The sequence below is a fragment of the Lichenostomus cassidix genome, chromosome 3 (genome assembly GCF_008360975.1).
Source record: "Lichenostomus cassidix isolate B80296 chromosome 3, HeHo_3.0, whole genome shotgun sequence".
Lineage (NCBI taxonomy): Eukaryota > Metazoa > Chordata > Aves > Passeriformes > Meliphagidae > Lichenostomus > Lichenostomus cassidix.
Window position 1 is genome coordinate 81,666,935 of NC_139483.1, and position 25,021 is coordinate 81,691,955.

General features: G+C 42.4%; 1 protein-coding gene across 7 annotated transcripts in view; it reads left to right on the top strand.

The window, feature by feature from the left end:
• Positions 1–25,021, top strand: part of FILIP1 (filamin A interacting protein 1) — a 101,398-nt gene that overhangs the window by 71,484 nt on the left and 4,893 nt on the right. For 4 of the 7 annotated variants that reach the window (XM_085056479.1, XM_085056480.1, XM_085056481.1 and 1 more), the window contains 2 exons: positions 12,353–15,158; positions 21,276–21,499. In XM_085056479.1, coding sequence (XP_084912605.1) covers positions 12,353–15,158; positions 21,276–21,482 — 3,013 coding nt within the window. In that variant the 3' untranslated portion in view covers positions 21,483–21,499. Of the gene's footprint in view, positions 1–6,038; positions 6,150–6,328; positions 6,465–12,352; positions 15,159–21,275; positions 21,500–25,021 lie in introns of those variants that run through there. The other 3 variants (XM_085056486.1, XM_085056485.1, XM_085056482.1) reach the window with 3 other exon arrangements.

A 25,021-nucleotide genomic window follows, 5' to 3' on the forward strand; every position in this document is an offset into this window, starting at 1 on the left:
GTTGGTTTTTTGTTTTGGTTTTGGGTTTTTTTGTTTGGTTGGGGTTTTTTTTCTTTTTTTTTTTTCTTTATCTTTTCCTTTTAAAATTCTTCATTGACTGACTTCCACGTATCTATGGGAGTCTTTTGTGGACTCTGGTCTAAGCAACTAGGAGCAGAAGATTAAAATTGCAGGCTCAACCCTTGGGTGAGTCTTAGCCCTGTCTGAGGTCTAGGGAAGTGTACAGTGGGGACAGACTCTCATTGCCTCTCAATAGACATAAATCTAATGCAATCAGCAAACCTGAGAACTGCATGAGCTGTGGTAAATAGCTTTGTGGTAATCAAAAAGCTTTGTGTAGGTGTAGGGGGGCTTATTTGGTGGTTTTTCACAGTTGTGATGGGTTTGTTTTTTTGTTCTTTATTTTGTGAGAGGACAGGTGCCCATTTATGCTGCACCTTCAGAACACAAGCAAAAAGCACTAGCAAAGGTGGGGTGTGGGATGGATGTGGTGAGCAGGTGGGTGCTCCTTTGTGTTCAGGGCAAGAGCTGAGTGTCCTGGCATGAAAATTAATAGAAATACCTTCACAGCCTTTCAGACTGAGAGCTGGGACATGGCATATTAGGATGTGGTGTCCCAGCCAGGATTACTCAATGCTGATGTTGTTAAAGTCTATCAGACCCTCTTCAGATCAGAAAAACAGCTGCTGACTGTTCTTTTACGGCATTTGAAAATTTTTCTGAGGATTCATTATTTGCTAAATCACTGAATATGGCACTCATAGGAAGTCATGTTTAAAAATCAAGAAGGAATCTTCATGAGATTATTTCTTTTTCTCTGCTTTTATAGGTGTGTATTGTATTATTCTTATGTCGCTGTGACCAAGGTGGCCAAATATGATATGAACAACTGCATACAAAGGTTGTATTTCTAAAAAAACGTCTGAGACCCTGCATTGACAGAAATGAGTTTTATATTGACTCCACTTGAATAGTTACTTGCTCTCAAGCTGCATCGCTGTTGTACAGCTGTGTGAGCTTCTCCATGCTTGACAAGCCCAGTGTGTGCAATTACATTAACAATGCTATTTCCTAAATCCAGATTTTAAACTTCGTCATTCTTTTTATTTTCTGGTACAGTTTCCAGTGTTTGTGACTCTCTCATGGTGACTCCGGACACCATCACTTGCATTGTTTGATGTTAAAATGAAGCAGGAATTCTTTGGATTCTGGTTTTTTTTCATTTCTCCTGCCCCCTAGTTTCACTAACTCTATCAAATACATTATTTCAGTGGCGTGTCAAATAGGAAGCAGTGAGGTAGACAACCTTCAGTTTCAGGTGTAGTACTCAGGTGCCTTTCAGTCAGTCCCAGTCAGTCACTGGACTACCTTGCTTGGAGGAAGGGTCAGTGAGAAGCAGCACAAAAGAAAAGGAAGTCCAGAAAAGGCCAGCAGGAGTGAGAGCAAAGGGGCAAGAACAGAACGGATGGACCTGGAATGTAAAGGATGAGGAATAGCAAAGAGACAGGTTTAGGCCAACAGAACAAAAGCAACAGAAAGGAGAAAATCAGTCAGGCTTCATTTCATGTCCTAGACCCAGCTGGAGCAAAAGAGGCCAAGACACTCCCAAAGGACTAATTCTCTCTGGGTAAACTGAGAACAAGCACAGTCCTCCTTGCTTTCAAAGCCTCGAGCTCACTCTTCTGCCTAATTTTTCCCCATCAACACCTAGCACATCAAAAGCAAGTAATTTAGAAAAACTAGGGTGGAGCCCAGAGCAGGCAGGCAGCATTAGTGGGGCGCTCTGATAGAGCACAGGTAGGTGAAGCAGCCAACACTAACAATGGCAGGTCCACAGAGGGTAGCAAGTGGCATCCTGCCAAGTGCACTTGTCTGAGGTCCTGGACACCTTTTCCCCTGGCTCCCAAGACACTCTGGTTGAAGGGCCACAACAGGCTTCCATGAGACTCCTGGTGCTTATTCACAAAATATGACCAAATCATACTATGAAACAGTAACCTTGATATAGACAGGTCCTGCTTCAGCTGCAATCACTTTTATTTTAAAGAATTCTGGCAGTGTTGGAGATGCTGAGCTTTCCAGCTATCAAAAGGATACACACAAGTGCTAAGAAAGCAGAAAACCAAAAGGAAGGGGGTAGAGTGCAACAGGGAAAAAAAAAAAAAGAAAAGCCAGAAATGCTTTTGTTAAACTTTTGAATCACACTTCCATAAAAGGCAGCAGATCCTAATGTAGGGCAATTTTCATGCTGCAAAGAGAAAAATAATTTAAAACCTAGGCAGCGTGACTTATTTAGAAAGATCTGAGGAGTAATAAAAAAGCCTGTGTGCAAATGTGTGTGTGCACACACAGTTTCTTTAACAGCTGCATGGAACAACCTGTTTTAAATAAGAACAAAGGTGAACAAAGCCAGTTGTCAGTGCAGCTCACCAAATGAAGTTTTTTAATGTGCATGACGTATGCCATATAAAATGTATTGCCTGAGATATAACAGCGCAGTGTCCAACTTGAAGTCTTTTTCTCAGGCTTTTCCTACACAGTCATGTTTCAAGAATTTACTGCATTTATCTTCATTATTTATTTCTCTCCAAAAGGCCCAGTGGATCACCTTGTTCACTATATCTTCAGCAGCAAATTAAAAGCTTCTTCTCTCTCTCAATATTCAAAATTTTCTTGTTCTATTAAGGTGCCACTGAATCAATTTGTATCTGTTGCACTCAGAGTAGACAACTGGCTAAGTAGAAAGTGGAGGTCAGGTCTGACTTACCAAATGAGTTTGACTTAACCAAAAAAAGAGAAAAGAAAAACAAAATAATGATGGAAGATTTTCACTGCTTTGAAGCTTTTATGAACTAAAAATAAGAGTCTGGCAAGCACACAGTGTACCTTTTCATGTATGTAAGTAAACACAAATTTAGGAAAAACTTTGCTTTGCACAAACAGAATTATTTGGGCTTTTTCTAACATGTTAGAGAACTTGGAGAGTGTTGCAAACGCTCTGCCTTCACTATAAATGTTACACGTGTTTCTGCACTGAAGGTAAAGAGGCAACTGAGAGTATGGCAGTCTGCTGGAAAGGTTATAAAGCTCTGTTCACGGAGAATTTTATAATCAGGCAATAATTTGTTACAAGTCTCTAAGATCCACAAGAGGAATCTGTTGCTGTGCATAGTTTAGGGATTTTTTAAAGAGAGCAACTTATCAAAGAAATGTGTAGTCCATTAGCACATCATTAAATTTTTTAACCATCTTTTGCTTCCCAGTTACTCTATAGTAGACAATTGTGCCAGATGCAAAGTACAATTTCTGACTTTCAGAGATGAGTTGAAATTTGGGATTCCTATCTATGCCTTCTCCTGCTTTTATTTCTTGTTGTTTTTCTTATATGGTCTCACAATGTTGCAAGTGCTGCTTTACTCAGGAATGTGTTTCTTGGACCACTTCATCCCAATGAAAGCGTGAACAAAAGAATTAATGAGCAAGTTAGATTTTCCCAGCCTTTGATGTGACTTAAAGTTGAAGGTACCCTTGAGAAATAATAACATGTGGAGTACCTTTATATTTTCATATAGATACACAATGTGATTTCGATGCAGTAAAAGAGAAGCCATAAATATTAAAGGCCCACTTGACCTTAGCTGTGACATCCTACCTGATATCCCCCATAGCTCTGGTACCTGTGTAGCGATGGCTACCTGGAGTAGTTGAAATGGGGATGGAGAATACTTTAATTGTGAAGTCTCATGGTGGTACAGACATATCTCAACTAGAGCAGGTGTGCAGGCTCACCACTACCACACTGCACTTTCTCTAACATCCTCTTGACATCCCTGAACTTTCATCTCAGACCTGAGACCATGAAAACACAGATGAGAGATGTGTCACTTGCATTTCCAGCCTGGCCCCAAGCGTGGCAACATGGACAAAGAACAGCCAGAGCTGATATGAGAGGACATCTAGGAGGGTTGTTGATTTGGGAGAGGTGGGGGTTAGAAATGGAGTGCAGAGGTGAGGAGAACCTGGGTCTGAGCAGTGGGTGCAGCAGAACTGGGACAAGCTGTGCAATGAGCTCAGAGCCCAGAGCCAGCTGGGATGGGGTGTGTGACCAGATATCCTCCTGCCAAGCCAGCAGCGCCGGTGGAACAGAGCCTTGCTGATCACAGCCAAACCCATCTGTCAGCAGATAGTTTTGAAACTTGCTTGCAAAGTGCTCTATGCCTTTCTAGTATCAAACTGCCTCGAGGCTGACGCCCTGCTATTGCCATAAATTATTTTGTTAACTTAGAGTGCAGACTTTTATGCAGGCAATATAGAGGACCTAAACTCTTCTGACAATGTCTTAAAGATAATGCCACATCATTAAATTTCAATGGTCAATATCTTAGTGTTTGCCACTCTGTACGCAATTCCCTCTTTTTAAAGAATATTTAGCTCTACCAAACAATTATTGGGATTGCAAAGGACACAGTAAGTAAAGTAAGCAGAACATTTGTCTGCTCAATGCATGTGATCATTTGTAATTGCGTAATCAAACACATTTTGTACAGAAAACTTTCCTCTGACACTGGAAAAACAGAAACACAGCAAGATGCATCAGCTTTGCCCACAGGAAGCAACAATCTCTCTGTAGGACCCCAGCTTCATCTTTTGGAAAGCATTTAGTACATGAGGTAGAGGAATATGAAATGGGAAAGAATGATTAAGGCTAGTATAGATTTCCTTGGAAAATGTGACTCTACTGTTGCATTTGTGTGACAGATTTCCTACATGGTGCTATTTAAGCCACGTGAAGCTAATTTACATGATTGTGAATGTTTTTCACTCTAAGAATGGTTCTCATTTTGGGAAGCATGTTGGATCTGGGCTCAGATGTGCAGGAGTCTGGAGCATCCTTCTTGGGTAGAGGCAAATAGGATTGTAATCCACATGCACCACCCATCCTGCAGTGCTCTGAAACCCACATCCTATGTACCCCAGAGCAGGTGGCTCAAGCAAAACCTCGGTCCCTTTGTGCTTCTACCTCCCACACATAAATTAATGATTCTGTTCTTAACAGAGTCTGAAGAAGGTGAGGTAAATAAAACCTTGACTAAAGGGCATAAAATCAGCCTCTACACACCTGCTTTTCAAGCGAGCTCTGTCCAGCCTATGTGCTGAATGAGGGTCCTAAGGAAAAATAATGAATGAACATGAAATTAGACTGTTTCTCAAAAACGTAAACTCACATTGGTCCATTTTAAATGGATAATAATATTGACATGATATACTTTCAGTTTTTGTCTATTAAAACCTTTTTAAGAAAAGTGGAAGGGGAACGGGAAAAGGAAGAGGAAAGCAAAGGTGAAAGAGGAGAAAGGGAAAGGGGAAGAAGGAAGGGAAGAGTATTTTCTAGTTCCCCTTGTATAGACTGAAAAGGTGACTGTGAGCAATCCAAGGAATCATTACGGAAACAGAAGGACTCCCTAAATTCTATTATGTTGTTTTGGGAACAAAAGGGCTGGTTTAGGACTTCTTTAAAGCAGGGAGCTAGCAGAATGGTGCTTTTCAGACCTCACCAGACTCAGTTAGGCTTGCTACTATGCATGGATTTTCAAAAACAAACACGCCCGTATACTAAATCCCCAGGGGATTTTCTTCATGTATTCATGCCTTTATCAGCCGATCTTAAGATCAGCTAGCGCGTACCAACAGTAGTACTGCCACTTCAAACACCGGGAAGACAAGAGGAAAGCAGCAGGAACTTTTGTTGAGCCAGAGGAATGAATCGGCAGCTGCGAGTGGGAATCACCGCTCCGTGCATCCCAGTCCAGTTAAGCAAAAGCAAGTCTCAGGGGTTCTCCGCGATCAAATCATTATTTCTTAATCGTTCACCTATGAGCTGTAGCTGTAGAGAGCCCGGAGGGGCTGTCAGTAACAAAGCCCGGCGGAGCGGCGGCAGAGGGAAGCGCTGGCAGCAGCAGCAGCAGCCCAGGCGGACCCCCGGCGGTGCTGCCCCAGCTGCAGCCCCGCCCGCCCGGCCGAGCGCACAGCGCGGAGCGCAGCCTCACCTGGCAGCGGCCGCTGCGCGCTTCCCCCCGCCGAGCCGGGCCCCGGCACTGCCCTCCCTGCCTGCTTAAAAGAAAAAAAAAAGAAAAAGGTCTAGTTATAAGGTAAGAGAATTTTTTTAATGTATTTTTAATCTGAGCGCCGCTAATTGCTGTGTACATGCGCAATTCGCTGGTCGCTGAGCGCACCGGGCACTGGCGTCGGCGCGGCAGGGAGGGAGGGAGGGAGCGAGGCTGCAGCGGACGCGCCGGGATGCTCGGCGGCTCCAGGCGGGCTGCACGGGGCAGGGGCGGCCCCGGGCTGGTGTTGCGCTGGGCTGGAGCCTTGCAGGGTGCACCTGGTGGGACTGCGTTGTGCGGCTTCCCCTCCCGGGCGGCGCTCCGAGGGGTCAGGGAAGGATAACCGCAGCCCGGAGACAGGTTTGGCAATTCTGATCTCTCAGCTGAGTGCTCCTTCGCCTTCGCTCTCAGATGCTGTGTGCCTGCTTTCTGTGCACCCCCCTTCCCCTTCTCTGACTCCGGAGTTAATGTGGGTACCTTAACTGGGGGGCTCTAAAAAAGTGCCTCTCCGGTTGTGATACTGTTTTGTAGTCTGAAACGACGTCGGTCGCGTTTTGTTCTTAAAGATCTTTGGTTTTTTTCTCGTATGAACAGTGTGCTAGAAAGCGCAGGGACACTGAATCTAGTAAGTGCTTTTATTCCAAAATACTGCCTTAAGTCACTCTTCAGTTGGAGTAAGACACTTTCAACACGAATTAATTATTTCAACAAACTGGATTTTAATTTTTACTAAATACATGTTAGAAACCAAAGATAAACTGTTGTAGATTACAAGCAATGTCTCCTCCTAAGAAAGAAAACATTTCCTTCACTTTCAGTATATTTTGGAAACTATCATGTAGTTTAGAAGTAGCAAGAATATTAATTTGCTTGTTATATAGTTTGATACTATCACTTTTTAAAGGTTAATTCATCAGTGAAGAACTTGCACTTTTTTACACTTTGAGTTTGTATATTGGTAGCCACAAAGACTTGTCTTTAGGTTTACTAGAACCAATAACTTTTTTTTAGCAAGTTTGTGTTTGTTTTCAGAGTTGACCCTGTGATAAACTGAACAACAAGTTGAAAAGTTCCATAGTAAGGTCATTCAAACATTTTTCTCATTCCTTACCTTTAAAATGTAATGGAAAGAAAGGAGAAAGTAACGCAGATGTGCTTTATTCTTTTTCTTGCCATGGGATCTGATCTCGTTTACATATTTCTTCTCCCAGTTGAGATGGATATATGGGAAGTAGTGAAGCTGATTATTTGGAATTTTGACCTAATTGCCTAATTTAAGTCTTAGACCAGATTGTTTTGTTTCTTAGAGAGCCTGACCATCTTTTGTCTCTCTTTCAGTTTAGCTGAAGTTGTAAGTACTCAGAACTAGCAAAATGCAGCCTTTGGGTATCTCAGCCTGGCCCCAAGCACAGAAGCACTGAGAAATAGTCCTGACATGTGGAGGATTTCCCAGCGGCTGTAGGAATAATCTTCAAAATCAGCTGTTGTACATTAAACGGGGAAAAAAAAAAGGGAACTCCTTTATTAAGTTAAACCACCTCTTGCTGGTTTTCATTGTCCCAGGATTCCAGACTCCCACATCACTTAATGGGCAGCAGCTTTCTAGCTACCACTAGGAAGTCGTCCAGTCTCTCTAACTCTGCATATACAGTAGCAAACTTTAGGTTTGAAGTGGAAAGATGAGTTTGCAAAGGCATTTCGAAGGCATTTGCTTTTCCAGTGGAAATTCCCTTGGAATTGCTGTGTGAGTGGCACAGAATTGCTGTTGGCCCCTCAGGAGGAAGCAGCCTTCATCAGCCATCAGTCAGCTCACCCTCAGAGTGACCAAGTCCTCATTAATGTACTTGCCTTAACCCCCACTTACTGGCCATCCACGAAATGGGATGGAAGTCATTTCACCCCATAGCAACAGTCTTTTTGGAATGTAAATGGCAAAATAAGGTACTACAGGAGCAGTAAGTCACATGGTTTTGTGCTAGAGCAGCAGTGAGGAACCCTGTGGATCTTCCAGGCTGTGTATGAACTCAGTAAGATCCTCTGGAGACCTTACCTGCTTGCCTCCTTCCCATCCTCTTTCTTCTAACTGCTCTTCCTCCTGCTGCCAGTTTTGACCGCAGGAGAAATAGCTTTCCACGTCTTCAGATTGCCCTCCACATTATCCCCTCCTGTGAATGTGTCATTAAACACTGGGAGACACCTTGGGAAACTTGGCTTTGTTTGTTTGCAGAGCAGGGGCATAAAACAGGCTGACACCGCTGAAATGTGGTGCTGAAATACTGACGTGTATGCAGACCATGGGAGGAGTTTATGGCCTTTCAGGGCATCCTCTGACTTGCCCTGCCTTCCCAGGGTTTCCTTGTGTAGGTGAGTGCCCATTTCGATACTACAGGTGGAAAATGTTGTATGAGTACCTGTGATGTTTTCTCATCTTGGTGGAAGTACAAACAAAAAGGGAGATACACATACTGGTATAATTCTTAGTAAATGTTTGTGGAGCTATTCACTTTTGCATGCTCTGTTTTAAATGCTCTGAAGTGAGTGTTGTTTTGAAGGGAGCTATGATAAAAGAAATGAAGCCACATCTCTGGAGGGATAGAGTTGTAGCTATCAGCAGTCAATTGCACTTCTTTTGATCAGTTCCTACCTTGGAGGAGGGAAGGGGAAGCAAAAAGACTTTGTGTGGTGAAACACTTCAGCACCAAACCTAAAGGAGGGAGGAGAGGGAGAGCCTGGTTACTGCCCATCGACTCCTACATTCCTCCTTGCTGGCTGCTTCCGGCACACCATTCATGGAAGATGTTAAAAATAATCCCATAGTTGCTATTCCTCCAGTCTGATGTCTGCTTTGTCTGCAGCTGAGATTGGATATTGAAAATCTTCAGGCTCCTGCCTCCCCAGCACAGCTGCCAACAGAGCTCTCTCCTGCTACCCCAGCACTGCCTGGTGTGGCTGTGAACAGCTGAGGCTGGTGGGGATCCAGGAGATGCAGCTCCCTGTGCAGCAGGGACCATGTCAGGTTGCATCAGTAGCTTCTGAAGTCCAGTGTCCTGCACCATGCCAGTCAGGCATCTTTATAGAACAAAATTTCTGGGCTGCGGGTATCAAACTGGATTGTCAGTGTTTTGGTTGTATCTAATATTTCATTATTAAAGGTTTTGTTTTGATTTTGACCCTGAATGCAAGTTTCAGCCTCTTAACAATCGACAGTCATTTAGCAGTTGCTCTGGCTAACACATTGGAGACACAAATGCTGGGAGTCGGAGGGGTTTTTAGTGTTTCATAGGAGCACATGTAGATCTGTGTTGCTTGGCAAACATTAGCAGCAGCAGTCAGATGAGAAGCCTGATAGCAAATCGGCCGTGAGGGTCAAGAGGGGACAACCTTACCTTACAGTCCTGCTGAAATTCCAGTTTAACCACTGAGGTATGAAAGTTGTACACAGAGGAAAAAGCGTGAGCGAACTTAAGATCAACTTTATTTTAGTGTTTAGAAATAACACTGGAAATGTAGATTTTTTAATTACTTAGGCAATTAACACACAAATTTGTGTGCTGCTTTCTCATCCCTCCCCCATAGAACCAGATTTTGGAAGCAGTTCCCCTAGACATGGAAAAAAGAAGTACTGTCGAGTAACTCCTCTGCAAGTTGTCTTGTCATATCTAAGATGTAGTGTCCCTGTGTTAAAGCTGAGGCAGAATGAAATGCTGCATGTTGCTTTATTTTCCCAGAGGGGCCAAGCCAGTCATTCCCCACTGCTAGTGCTCTTGCAAGGCAGTGGCAGGGCTAACGTGCTTTCGTCTCTTGTTCAGCCTCATGGCTGGCATTTTTTGGTGTTATTTTAACAGATACTTGTGATTTTCACAGTGGCTTTCTCGCAGTATTTCCCAGTAGACTCTCAGGTAATCACGTGGAGCCGTGTGTGGCCAGTACATTATTTTGCACTCTGCTGAGCAGCTTGGCTGGCGTGTACCACCTGGAGCAACTGCTGGGTGAAAATCACATGTGTACACCAAGGAATTACAAATCACAGGCAGTTTTCTAAGCATCTCCAGGCTTTTGGATGTCAAGATTAAAAAAAAACCCGCTGTCTTCTGGGTTTTTTTAATTTATAGGAGTCACCTTATAATTTTCCTGTGGGGTAATGGAGGCTGGAAACATTCTCCTATATTTATGTCTTTGGAAGATTGGTCATTCAGAACATCACCAGATTAGGCTACAGTGTTCTGTAGTGGCAGATAACATTTTGTGGAACACTATTTCTTTAACAATGTAGCCTGGGGGAGATGAGGAAGAGTTCTTGGCCAAAACATTTGCATGAAGCTGTGTGATAGAGCAGCCAAGGAATATATTGCATGCTAATAAAGTTCCTTCTTCAGTGTGAAAAGTGCACGCTTTGTGAGTGACAGTGAGTCTTTTTTACCTTTTGACATTCTAACTTGACCCATAATGAGGCATCCACCAGCATGCCTTTTCAGTCCTTTCCAAAGAGCTGCCACAACTAAAGAGATTTTTTTTGAGAATAATCTGTGACCCAGCAAGGTTGGCTGCAAGGTTTGTTTGTTTTTCTCTCTCCCGCTGGTTCCTACTATTCTCTTACTCCCACATCCTATCATACTCTTGTTTCCAAATGCATTCTTTAGCCTTCTCCTTCCCCTACCTACTGCATCCTGTGTTCTGCTTTCTGACTTCCTTGTCTTTTCCTATAGCTTTTCTTTCCAGTTCCTTTTGGTTTTGGTCCCCAAGGAGCAAGGAGTGAAACATTAACAGTTGCAGAGTACCAGGTTAATCTGGCTGTTGTTAGGAGTGTAGAGTTCAGGTGAGGGCTCCGGGAGACATCCTTTATGTATGGCATTGTGCCGTGGGGCCTTGGCACCACTTCATTGCTGGGGTAGCAGAGAGGATTGTATATCTGTGCTCCACCTGCTATCATCTACAGTCCAGCATTTAAGATAGCAAAGATCAACTTTTATCAGTATTTCTAAGATATGGATGTTCCAGTTATTGCAATTTAATTACCAGGCGTTAATTGCTCTGCTATTGCTACCTGGATGTGTGTCTCAGTTATAAAAAGGAAGCTGAAAAGCTTCAGACTTAGGGTAAGCAAAGCAAGTGGATTTGAATTATCACGTGTGTCTTGATAGAGGATATGGGAATTGTAGGTGCTGTGAGAGTGGTTTGGAAAAAATACTATTTCACAGTAAATTCAACGTGCATACCTGTTTCTTTCTAAGTTGGACTGCTCCTGTTACAATAAGGCTCTTAGATTGGTGGGAGATACATCCCTGTGTTATCTGTACCTCTTTGTCAATTGACGATTACCGTCCTCATAAATCTTTACTTAGAACATGTGCAGGAACTTCTTGTGTTGATGTCAACATATCCTGAATATAAATCACAGGTATAAAATAGTTACATTACTCCATATAGAATGGGTAAAGCTGGGTAATGTATGTCTTTATTACCTTTCTGAGGATACACCTAATTTGTATATTGTGAGCTTTTATATTGTCTGAAAATACAGCTTTAGAGACCATACAGAGAAGAGCATTTTCCAGATGAGGTTAGCTGTAGCCAAAGGTTTGACTAGGCTGATCCTTGCAGCTCACAACATCTACTAAATGGAAATGTGTCTGGAAGAAGAAACCTTTTAACATAATAGTCACTGTGCTGGCAAATTTATCTTCCTCCTAATTTCATATGCCTGTGATGCCCAGATGGTTACCAGTTGTGTACGAATGTAATCTTCTGTCCTGCTGGTGTATTTGTAACCAGGATTGGTCTGTTTATGTGTGGCTGCATATGGCAAGTAGTTTAAATGTTTTTATCTTACTTTACACATTTTTCTACATGCAAGACATAAAGAGGAATCCACCTTGTAAAACAAGTTTGGTATAAATGGATTAGTAAGTAGATTATATCTGTCCTGGTGGGCTATTATATGCTTTGACCAACATCATCCTAAGAGAGAAATAAATGCAAAGAAATGAAAACTGATGTACTTGTTATCCATACAGGTATAAAATTTCACTGTGTTTCAGATTTCTAGATGATTTTATGTATTTTTCATTTAACTTTTGTAATTCAAAATACTTCGTTTGGTTTTATAATTGTACTAGGTAGTTATTTCTTGAAGACTACCATTAATGAAAAAAAGAAGCTAAAATAAAGGTGATTTTAAAAATAGAGAAATGCACACACAGACGTGTATATATATTTTAGTCTAACACATCTCTTCTAACTTGTTTCAGGTTGAAGAAACTTCTTGAGCAGGAGAAGATCTATCAAGCTCGGAAGGAGAAGGAACATACAAAGAGAATCAATAAACTAAGAGAAGAACTAGTCAAGCTCAAATCATTTGCACTCATGCTGGTGGATGAAAGACAAATGCATATTGAACAACTTGGTCAACAAAGCCAGAAAATACAGGACTTAACCCAAAAACTAAAGGAAGAAGAAGAAAAGCTTAAAATTATTAGTGCAAAAACAAAAGAAGATGGACAAAAACTGATGAAGTTAGAGGCAGAACTTGAACACAAGACATCATCATTTTCTCAAGAACATGAGGAGATGACTGCTAAACTGGCTAATCAAGAATCACATAATAGACAGCTAAGGCTCAAACTAGTGGGCCTGACTCGCAGAATAGAGGAGCTAGAAGAAACTAACAAAAATCTTCAAAAAGCTGAGGAGGAACTTCAAGAACTAAGAGATAAAATAGCAAAAGGGGAATGTGGGAACTCTAGCTTAATGGCAGAAGTGGAAAACCTCCGCAAACGTGTGCTTGAAATGGAGGGGAAAGATGAAGAGATCACAAAAACCGAATCCCAGTGCAAAGAGCTGAAAAGTAAACTGCAAGAGGAAGAGCACCATAGCAAAGAGTTGAAACTTGAAGTGGAAAAACTGCAGAAAAGAATGTCAGAATTAGAGAAGCTGGAAGAGGCTTTCAGTAAAAGTAAGTTAGAATGTACTCAGCTACACTTAAACTTGGAGAAAGAAAAAAATTTGACTAAGGATTTGATAAATGAGTTAGAAGTGGTGAAGACTCGAGTGAAAGACCTTGAGACATCAGAAAGCAAGTTGGAAAAGGCTGAAATAAGCTTAAAAGATGACCTTACAAAGCTGAAGTCATTTACTGTAATGTTGGTTGATGAGCGCAAAAATATGATGGAAAAAATAAAACAGGAGGAAAAAAAGGTTGAGGGCCTAAACAAGAATTTTAAAGTTGAACAAGGGAAAGTTATGGATGTAACAGAGAAATTGATAGAAGAAAGTAAGAAATTTTTGAAACTGAAATCTGAAATGGAGGAAAAAGTGTCTAGTTTGACAAAGGAAAGGGATGAGTTAATTGGCAAACTGAGAAGTGAAGAAGAAAAATCCTCTGAGTTAAGCTGTAGAGTTGACCTGTTAAAGAAAAGAATTGATGGTATGGAGGAAGTAGAAAGAGAAATTACAAGAGGTCGAACCAGGAAAGGAGCAGAGCATGGTTGTCATGAGGACAACAAGATTAAGGAACTTACCATAGAAATCGAAAGACTGAAAAAACGTCTCAAACAATTGGAAGTGGTTGAAGGAGATTTGATGAAGACTGAAGATGAGTATGATCAGCTTGAGCAGAAATTTAGGACCGAGCAGGATAAAGCTAATTTTCTTTCTCAACAGTTGGAGGAGATGAAACTCCAGATTGCCAAAACCAAAGCAATAGAAAAAGGTGAAGTGGTGAGCCAGGAGGCAGAGCTGAGGCACAGGTTTCGTCTGGAAGAGGCCAAAAGCAGGGATTTGAAAGCAGAAGTTCAAGCACTTAAGGAAAAAATCCATGAGCTCATGAACAAAGAAGACCAGCTTTCTCAGCTCCAAGTCGATTACTCAGTTCTGCAGCAAAGGTTTATGGAAGAAGAAAACAAAAACAAGAGCATGGGGCAGGAAGTTTTGAACCTGACAAGGGAGCTGGAGCTTTCTAAGCGTTACAGCCGCGCTCTGAGGCCCAGCATGAATGGGCGAAGAATGGTTGATGTTCCTGTGACGTCCACTGGCGTGCAGACAGATGCTCTAAGCAATGAAGCAGCAGAAGAAGAAACTCCAGCAGTGTTTATAAGGAAATCCTTCCAGGAGGAGAATCATATAATGAGCAATCTGCGACAGGTAGGTCTGAAAAAGCCCATTGAGCGTTCTTCAGTGCTTGAGAGATACCCTCCAGCAGCAAATGAGCTTGCTATGAGGAAATCTTGGATACCATGGATGAAAAAGAGGGAAGCTGGGGCTCAGGCAACTCCTGATAAAGGAGCCCGAACCCACAGTAGCCCAGCACATCCTGGGGAGGTTGTCCTGTCACCAAAGCAGGGTCAACCTCTTCATATTCGAGTGACACCAGACCATGAGAACAGTACAGCAACTTTGGAGATTACGAGTCCATCCGCGGAGGAGTTTTTTTCAAGTACCACCGTCATTCCAACTTTGGGAACTCAGAAGCCACGAATAACCATCATTCCCTCTCCAAATGTTATGCCACAAAAAGGAAAAGGCAGTGAAAGTCCCATGGGCCCAGATCGTTCCATGTCTCCAGTCACTATAACAACATTCTCCAGAGAAAAATCCCCAGAGGGAGGGAGAGCACCCTTTGCCGACAGACCTGCATCGCCAATTCAGATCATGACAGTATCGACATCCGCAGCACCAGCAGAAATCTCCGTCTCTCCGCAGTCACAAGATATGACCATGGGAAGGGCTGTCTTCAAAGTCACACCAGAAAAGCAAACCGTCCCGACTCCAATCCGCAAGTACAATGCCAATGCCAACATTATTACAACAGAAGACAACAAAATCCACATCCACTTGGGTTCCCAGTTCAAACGTTCTCCCAATGCCACGCCTGACGGTGCGAGCCCTGTGATAACAGTCCGGCCGGTGAACATCACGGCAGAGAAGGAGGTTGTTACCGGTACTGTCCTTCGATCGCCTCGCAACAACCTGTCCCCGCGACCTGCAGCCAGCAAGGTGACAAGTACTATCACCATCACGCCTGTTACAACATCTTCCACCCGAGGAACACAATCAGTGGTAAGCAGTGTAGTCTCATGGTGTGGCCTTCATGGCAAGGAGAAGGACAAACTGTAGCTGAGGTTTGAGACACCAGCAGAGAAAATGGGTGGGGTGAGGAGGAACTCTTGTCTTCCCCATTTGTTCTAGACATGAGCTTAATTATAAAATTGGAATTTGCCTGATTCATGTATTTTTGTACCACTACTGGATGCTGGTATACTTTTGGTACTATATCCCAAAGCAGTTAACTTCCAGAGGAAGTCCTTTCAACATTATTTTCATAATGGCAACCCAGTAAAATTACAGGTGAAAGACAGAGGGACAGAGAATGATGGGGATGACAGGGCAGGAAACTTTTTATTTTTGATGATTGACATTTGTGACTTTTGAAAATACTCCTCATGTTTTTTTGGCCCACCTGGCAGATCTTTAGACTCTGATCATGCAGGCTGGTGTTTCTTTGACATAATCCCATGATCCCCATATCATTCAATTAATACATGCTATATTACTGAGCTCCAGAGGAATAAATAAGCAGACATGTTATCATTGCCTATAGCTCCAAGCCTCTTTAGCCCATGAATAGTGGAGCTTTTTCTGTTGTTCTGAACTTCTGTAAGTGCTGTATTACAATAGTGCTTCCTGTAGCATATTTTTTTTTGTTTCTGTCTGGGCTTCTATGATGGTACCCCAGCTTCTTTTTCATGCTGAAAGACTTTTCACCTCTGTCTTTAACCGTAGTATGCAGTATTTATTTGTAGTCCACCCCCAGTTTATTATTGGATGTATATTTTTATTGCTTTAGTTGGAAATACTCAGGGAAAAAGAATTTAACCAAAGCAGAAAACCAGCAGTACTGTATTAGTCCAAAAACATACTTAGCTAGACAGAGTCTGCAACAGATGCTTAGGGGAAGATTATTTTGAGTGGGTAAACACACAGTAATGTTTCCCTCAGCATCTGTTCCCAGTTTTTGGCAATAGGTGGGTATTTCTCTCTGAACCAGAGCCTGTAGCCACATCTTTGTCTTTAATAGACCATGGCAGAGTTTTCTTCTATTTATTCTTTTAATTGCTTTTTGAACTCATTTACACTGTTGTTTCCACAACATCAGGGGGCAATGAATTCAGCTGTGGGCTTTGGGAAAAGCTCTTTTGTTTGATACCTTTTATGCAATACCTTTATTGGTTGGAGCCTTTTTCTTGTATCTTGACAAATATTGAATAGTCATTCCCCGTTCAGTTGTCGGTGCCGCTCCAGAGTCTGCAGACCCCTACAACATGCCTCTTCAGCCGTCTCTTTCCAAGCTGAAATGTCAAAGTATATTTAAGATACACTTTCACACTTTTGGAGAGAAGCTGTCATTCCCATTTAAGGCTTCTGAATTCAGAAAACTTGCATTCATCATGCAGATTTGTTTGGGATTGCACATGCATTTGCTCACTCTCCCTACCTATATAATGCATTGTAGATACTTTACAGTGTTTCCCTACATATTAGAGACAACTGTTCATTTCTTAAAGTCTTGAATTAATTAAATTACGAACTCCTTTGTCTCTCAGAAACTTGGAAAACTTTTTTTTTAAACTTTTTCTTTTTAACTAGATGTCTGTCTCTACTGTGATGATGCACTGAACCGTGGCAGACAAAACCTTTTTGTTTTGTTTTTTTTCTGGCTAAAAACCGGCTTCTTTCTTCACTTTATTTTCCCTGATTTGGAATGTAAGGAAAATAGTTCAACCATAAGATTTACTTTATCTTATGCTTCCCTTTGTTTTTTAATGTCCCTAGTCAGCTGAGCAGGCAACTTCGAACAAGCTCAAATGTGCCTTTTCCTCCCCAACCTTTTGGGAAAAAAAAAAAATGCATTTGCCATCTGTTTTGCAAATGACAACTTTACAAATATACTTCACTGCCCCTAGTCAGAAAATCCAAGCTCTGATCATTTACTCAGGAACCCTAGATGATACCAACAGATACAATTTTGAGGGTTTAAGTTAATAAACAAGACAAACTGATAGACAGCTGCTTTCTTATCTCACTGCTTTTAATTTTTGTCTTGACTCTCCTCACACAAGGTGCTTCGTACAATGTATTAATGCCTTTTCCATGGCAGCCTATGGATTTGGATAGTTCCCATAGAAACAGAAAAAATGGTGTTTAGTCCTCTTTAGCTTGAGTCAAACTCACTCCCAGGAAAATACTTGGACTATCCTAGCAGGCAGAGGATATGATTTTTTTATTACAGAAGGACTGCAGAGACCAGAGTATATAGAGACCAAAAGGATTTGGTTATTAGTCTTGCCTTAGCACATTGGCCCAAATTCCTGTTCCCAGGACAGTTCATATAGTTTGCAGAAAAAATTCCACAGAATAAACCCAAGTATTCTTTGTGAAAAAAAAAAAACAAACCCCAAAACGAACCAAAACAGTGGTGCCTATACCCTGTTTTTTGATTCAGGCCTTTCATTTGGTTGTAGGATTGCTGGTGAGTGTGGATCTTCTTTTGCTACCAGGATGGGCATCAGTCCTATAATCAGTTAATCCCTGTGCTCCCCACCTCCTACAAACCTGGCATTGAGTGCCAGCTGTTTATGCTGCCAGGGTACACAGTGACTCCAGTGCCATGCAAATCTGCAGGGTGCAGAGGGAATCCCTGCTGCAGCTGAGCCAGCACAGTGGCACAGCCCCAGCCATGCAGAGCATCCTGTGACCGAGGCAGGAGGGCGCGGCTGAGAAGCTGCTGGGGACAAGTGTTTATGCAGCTATAAGGCCACTTTCAGTTGGGTAGCTCTTAGTTTGAGATCAGCATCTAAATGCAGCTCTTTGTAGGTGTCCCATGTATGCTCTAAGCTGCTGGTAGAGCTCCTGGAGGTGCAGGGGGCAGCGCACTTGCCCGTGTAGAGGTGTGTGGTGCTGGCTGTGTGTCTGTGGCAGCTGAAATGTGTGTAAGGATAACAGACCTGTACCCTTCTGCTGACAGGACACCTTGCATGGCACGAGATGCCTCAGTGTGGGCAATGAAGTCAGTCTGGAGTCTTCAGTCCTCCTGTCAGCACTGAGGCCTGCATCTGGCTCTGTGGTGACTGGGGGGTGATCCAGCTGAGACATGGCTAGCCTCTTCAGTGTGAGCTGAAATGCCCACTGGCTCCACTGACTGTATTGAGTAGATCTCAGATCCCACCCTTTCAGAATTTAGTTACCATACCTTTCTAGTGTCATTTTCAGTGCTGTCAAGTAGTCTACCTACCTTCCAGCTGCTTTATCGAAAGTTTTAGGTCTCTTTGGGTCCTCTGTCTTGTCTACCAGCCCTGTGCACATTGCTTGAGTAGTCCAGGGCATCTCAAATGCATAAGGTGTCTGTTGGTCACTGAACTGAACAATTTCTGTCCAGGGCAAGCTGGAGCCTGATCTGATTGAGAACAAATGCTGAAAAAGCATCTTGTAATGAAAATATTCCAGAAGCCAATGTATGCATGAAAGCATTCTGTGTGTCAAGAAAATGCACTAAGCAGGATTTGTTATAAACTATTCAGACATGCTACATGTTCTGTATGTTCAGTTTGCTTTTCTTCATTTAGTGGGACTGTCCAACCTTACTGCAACCTCACAAGTTAATACACCTGTGTCTGCAGTGAGAGTTGATCATGACCACACCACAGCAGCTGCATGTGTTCATCTCACTCTCAGTAATGTCTTGAATAACCTCACCTGGGTCCCTGTGCTGTTCCAGCACCAGCTCCAGCTTGTGTCACCCAGTGTCCCATGGAGCCACATATCAGGTACTCCATGCCAGTTGTGTAAGGGCTGGTTTCTGGTTGGAGCCACATTCCTGGATCAACCAGAAAACAGCAGCCTACAGACAAACAGGGCTGGAAGGAATGCCTAGAGGTCTTGGAAGAAATGACAGAGAGACAGGCAGTCGTGTGGGTTCTCTGCCACAGATGCTACAGACGTGGACTGGATGTGTTCTCTGCTTGCTGTCCCTTCCCGCGCCCAAGGGGACAGCCGGCTGGGGAGGCACCTTTGTGCCATCTCACTTGGCAAACTCAAAATGCTTTTGCAGCTCCCTGGGAAGCAGGCGTTAGCTTCCATGCGATCAGCGCAGTTAGTATGCTGGAATGAAGGCAACTAAGAAAATTAAAGCAAGTTAAGAGTCCTTTTCAAAGTGCTTTTGAGTGATTTAGGCTTGAAATGAGTAACTTGAAAGCGCCCAAATCCTTAGTTAATAATTTACATGTGAATAAAGCTAAGAAATGCCTGAGATTCCAGCTACTCCATTAGATTGCCTCATGTTTACACACTGTGGAACTCTTTCAGGGAGTACAAGATGTTTGTCATTTGGGTTCCCTGGGATGTTGACATATTTTGCAAGCCTGATGGAATGCATTTGCATGTTTTGCTCTACAGAATTGTATGGGCCTAACTTGTTTTGACATCTACATGTGAGTTCCATATTAGCCTTTAGACTGCTATTGTAAATGTTGCTTTTAGTTATTGAAAATGGCTTCCTTCCTGTCAGGCAGACAGCATTCAAGTTTTCCAATTGTGATTTTTTTGAGTGTACACATGGGGTTTTGAACTGTTCTTAGAAGATTAAGGACTGGTTTTCCTTTGCATGCTCAGGATGCAGACAAAAAGCTCTGATGCCGCTGGCTGAAAAACATTTGAGAGAGAAAAATGCTCTTTTGTTGAACATTTTTAAGTAAATGTACAAATGCAGGTTGCAGCTGACCTGATCCCCCAATCCAGTCTATTTCAGCAGGTTAGTTTTATTTTGCTTGTATGTCGTAAGTTGCAGAGTTTAGTCATTTAGCAGGTGGGTCTAGCTAGGATTCCAAGATCTTATGAGAATTGTTCTCTTTTGTGTGATCAGAGTCTTTATCCATAATCTGAACAGAAATGTTGGTCACATATGAAATTCAGCCAAGACACTGAAGTTGTCACCATTATCACTTGTGTCTGTATTGCACACTGCAGGAGATAAAGCCCATTTTCCTTTCAGAATTGTCATGTTTATAAGTATTTTCTAAGTCATGGTTCATATGGGATAAGCTCCAGTTTTGACCTTGAAGAGTACATGCATCATTATCTGGCCAGCAGAGACAGAAAGTAGCTGTTGGCCTTTTTGGGTCTTTTTATCCTATCCAAGTACTCCTTGTGCATTTACACAGTGAGATTCAGTTGCTTAAGCACATGTACTGATTGCAGCTTCAGAGCTATGGGATAGCTCTGGCCTGGCCTCCAGCTGGGGCTCCACAAGGGCACAGGAGCCGTGTTGGATCTGACAGCCCCAAGTCAACCACTTAGGCTGTTCTGTTTTCTTTTTAATTCTGAAGTACCCAAATTGAGGATAAGTGTGCTTGCTAGGCTGTTGTCCAGGGCAGAAGGCTGGCAGAAATAGTGAAATGACCATGTCCACACTACCTTGAGGTATCCCTGGAAATCTGGGTTGGCAGCTTCACCCTCACCAGAGTTTCTCAAGTTGTTGTTAGGGCTTGGAGGGGGAGAGTCCTTTCCCACATCCCTCCTGCCATAGCCACATGAAAAGGAAATCCAAACCTTTTCTCTGTCTCTTTCTCTCCCAGCCGCCTGCTCTTCCCAGGGCAGAAATAAGTGGCCCCAGCCATGACTTCAGCATACTTTGAGAACTAAAATTCAATTTTATAATGCTGAGCAATCATACCCCAGCTCCTAAAATTTGGCAGTTATCCTGGATTCAGCATTAGCCTCACATGACTATGCTGTTCTGAGGGCCTGTGTTAGTGTCTGTACAAGACGCTAATACTGTACCTGTCTGACAGCCAAACCAATACTGTGGTAGCCTCTAAGGCCATCTTGCACTGTGTCATGCTGTAGGATGGGAGTTTTGCACAAATTCTCATCCTTATGACATCTTGATTGAAAACACTGGACCTCAGCTCTGGAATCATTTGATCCCAGCTGTGCCTTTAGCCCTCCTCTAGCAGTATGTGCCATGGGCAGATTCCAAATGTGAATATTGCTTTGCTAATAGGTGTGATTTGGGGTATTGTTGTTTGAGAGGTAAATGAAGAACCTAAGAAAAGTATAAGATGAGCATGTATGAAAAGAAGTTCTTAATTCACGGCATTTTTCTGTGTCTCTGTTTTGCAGACAGGACAGGATGGGTCATCCCCGAGACCTACACCCACCCGCATTCCTGTGTCAAAAGGTATGAAAGCAGGAAAGCCAGTAGTGGCAGCCCCGGGAGCAGGAAATGTGACAAAATTCGAGCCTCGTGCCGAGACTCAGTCTATGAAAATAGAACTGAAGAAATCTTCAGCCAGCAGCTCTGGCTCCCTGGGAGGGGGTCAGGGCTGATGGCGATGGCTCAGGGGGTACGTTCTGCAGGTTTTACTGCTACCATGGAAGTCAGCTCCCCTGCCTGTGTAGTTGCTCATGTTTGCCTGTACTAACGAAGTCCCGCAGCTGTCACTTAACAAACTAACGAGCGTGTGCACTGACTACTTTGATAACAAAATCCTTTTGTTTTCTTACTCAAGTTTAAAAAAGAAAAAAGCAGAAAATAAAAAAGCTGTCCAAAAGGCACTGTTATGCTAGGAAGATTTTCAGTCTAAGAAGTGAGAATGGGGTTACTGCATTAGGTTATTAATCTACTTCAGGAATTCTTAATTATATACTTGGTCACTTTTTAGTAGATCAAAGGAAGAAAGTTTGATCACTTTTACTAGATTGTCTTCCACCTTAATGGATCACTTTCCGCCTTTGTTGCTGCATGGGCTACTTTCCTTCCTCTCTTAATCACATTATTGAAATGCCACATGGCCTAGGGAAGCAGTGCCAGAAGACAGCACATTTGAGGTCCTGTTTTAATGAAAGTCAGTACCTCAGGTGTGGGAGGGAAAGGATGGGCACCATGTGACCAACCTTCTCTAGGAGCCTCCCATCAAAATCACCATTTCTCAGGGGTGAGCTGCTTTCTCAAGATAGTTACTAAATTCAGGGATGTAGGGATGTTGCACAACTTAATTCTTCCAGAGAGCGTTAACACTTGTGGACAATGCTTACAACCAGATCCTTGACTTAAACAGACTGGGATACTGCCAGCTCAGGGCTCAGATGAAGGCTCAGGCAGAAGGTGTTTAGTCTTCAGCAAAAGCTTGAAAAACACTATCTGGCAAAAATCAACACAGTCCATTTGTGCCTGCTCCAAAGACCACTAAAAGGCTATGAGGCAACTCATTCCATTGACCTGACTAGGTTTTCAGTTTTCGTGGTTTCTTATATTTAAACCTTAGTTGCCAAGTATCCTTACATCTGAGAGGGGAAGTCACCACAGACTGCTGGCAGTGGAAATTGCAATGTAAAGGCACACCTCAGGTACAGACAGTGACAGAGAAAGGGTTTGGCAAGGAAGTTACTTTCAGTTTTCAGTTGTTTTGTCATAAATGCAGACTGCCTTTTACAATACCATGGTGATTCATTGTTTTTCCTTCCCTCTTTGCAATTTCCTCATTTCTATGTTTGCATTTTTAAAGCATGTTTTAAGGAATTGTTCCAGCATGGAAGTAGTGTGGATACTGATGATTGTTATGATTGTTTATTTAATAACAGTAAAATTATTAAAGCACATTACCATTAAGTGATCAATTTCCTCAGAAGAAAGTCACAACCAAAAGAAATGAAGCTGAGAGACCGATAAATGATGGGTTTAAGGTTGTATAATGCTTCAACCACCTTAGCAAGCTGTGAAGGGCCCAGTGGTTGAAACAGCTTACAGAAAGCAAGGTGGGAAGACCACCAATAAATTGTAAATAAAATTCACTGAAAGGAAAATGCACCAGTGGTTGAAATACGAAATTTGGCCCAGAAGAAGATATTTGATGGAAGAAACTGTCCCAGGTCAACAAAATTATGTTCAATCCAAGCAATGTTTAGTTTTCAGTGTGCTTTGCATTGCTCTCCAGTTTCAGATCCAGATATGCCAATTATCCCACTGTAAAACTGGCATTTTATTATTCATATGGAGAGCATTTTTTCTTTGCCACATCAAAAAGAAGTAGGTTTTGGCTTTTTTCACACATGTAGCAGCTAAAATGCCTGTTAATTTTAAGGTTCTGGTTCCTCTGACATCAAAAAATCATATTAGTATTTAGTAGCATTTTTCATAACTCCTATGGAAGATTAAAAACCTCAATTTGTCAATAAATTGTTGCTGAGATCTTACTGTTCTTATTGTAACACAGACTTTAAACAGATATTTAAACAAAAAAAAGGGTGTTTTTTTCCCTGGATATTCACTCTAAATACTGTTACTGAAGGAAATTGCAAGGTCAAAACATCTATTTCGTTTAAATATTGCAAACATCATCCCCAAGCTAATGTGGCTTGATACAACTGCTTTACACCTTCTTGTGTCAAAGAAACTTAGTTCCTTAGTTAAATGTCGCCATACTCAAATGTTCTATGTGTGCCTGTGGTTGTAAATTTTGTTTTTGTTTGAGGTCTAAGAAATATGCCAGCCTCACAGTACCTGAAATCTAGGGCACACAAACTGGCACAAGTGGAGCCAGAACTGTAGGCACAGGCTGGGATTTGCTCCTGTGGAGTCAAAAGGATTTGATGAGACAGACTTGAGACTCAATTCCAGACAGGTCAGACTTAGGATCCTGATACTTTTTCATGGGAGCTGTACAGCAAAAAGGGACTTCTAGTCTGCAGCAGAAGCCTAAAGAGTTGGAATAAGGCATCTGGTTAAACTGTTAGCTAACAATAGTTTTAGTGTTTATACTCATAACTTTTGACATCTGTTTAAATTGACCTAATATTCCTCCAGGTAGAAGGGTAAGATGAAGAAAAAAGTGAGCTTATAGTTCAGAAGTCTTAAAAGTTCAAGCATAATTGTCTGTATTACATTGAAATTTCCTCTCAATCTGAAGATAGTTATGTTTAGTGACAACAGTAAGATTCTCCATTCAGTAGGTCAGCTCCAGAAGGCAATTTAAACAAGCAAGTCTAAAGACAGTGCCTAAACCCAAGAGACATCCTGAAGATCTTTTTGATGTTCTTCCACAGCCCTTGTCTAGACAGTGTTTCTGTTATAACGTAACTCTGATGCTGCAGCCTCTGAACCTCACTGAGATCCATACAGGTATTCTTGTATTTCCTCCGAGGCTTTTAAGTCAAGCTACAATTTCATAGTCACCTATAGTCTGGATATAACTCCACACTGGACTGAAAAGCTGTTGTCTGGTTTTTGTCACCTCCAGCCAAGAAGGTACTCACTGACTATGTGGTTGTCCTTTGAGCTGTCACCAGTGTTTGAACTTAACTGGGAAACTGATCTGAATTAAAAGGAATCTGGCAAAAAGCATAAAGCTTGGCTTTAGCATAACTTAGTGCCACACATGCAGGCCAGAAAAAGAAAGAAGGCAGGCATAGGAAACCAGTTGGTGTTTTAAAGTGACTGCAGGATCATGAATGCCTCCAGTACATCAAATACCACACAAATGCAGGGATAGTGCTGCTTATTTTCAAAAGCTTTTGATTGAAACCTTTTTTCAAAGGAGACAGGTCCCCCTTCTCAGCTGTATCTGAGGAGACTCAAACCCACATCAGCTGCAGTCAGGTTCACCAGTGGCACTGACAGACAGCCAGGGGGGAAGAAGGTGGCATTCTCATTCCCTCCTGGAAAGGCTGTGCTGTTCTGCATGGAATGCTTCAGTATTCACTGAGCAGGAACAAGAGAGTGGTTGAGGGGCCAGGATATTGAACTAGGAGGGAGCACCCCCACCCCAGATTTGTGTCCCTGTTCCAAAGACTGCCTGGGAGCCTGGCCTTTTTGAAAAGAAGTCTTATAAGATAAAGTGTCTGTGTTCATCTGTCCCTCCATCTCTCCT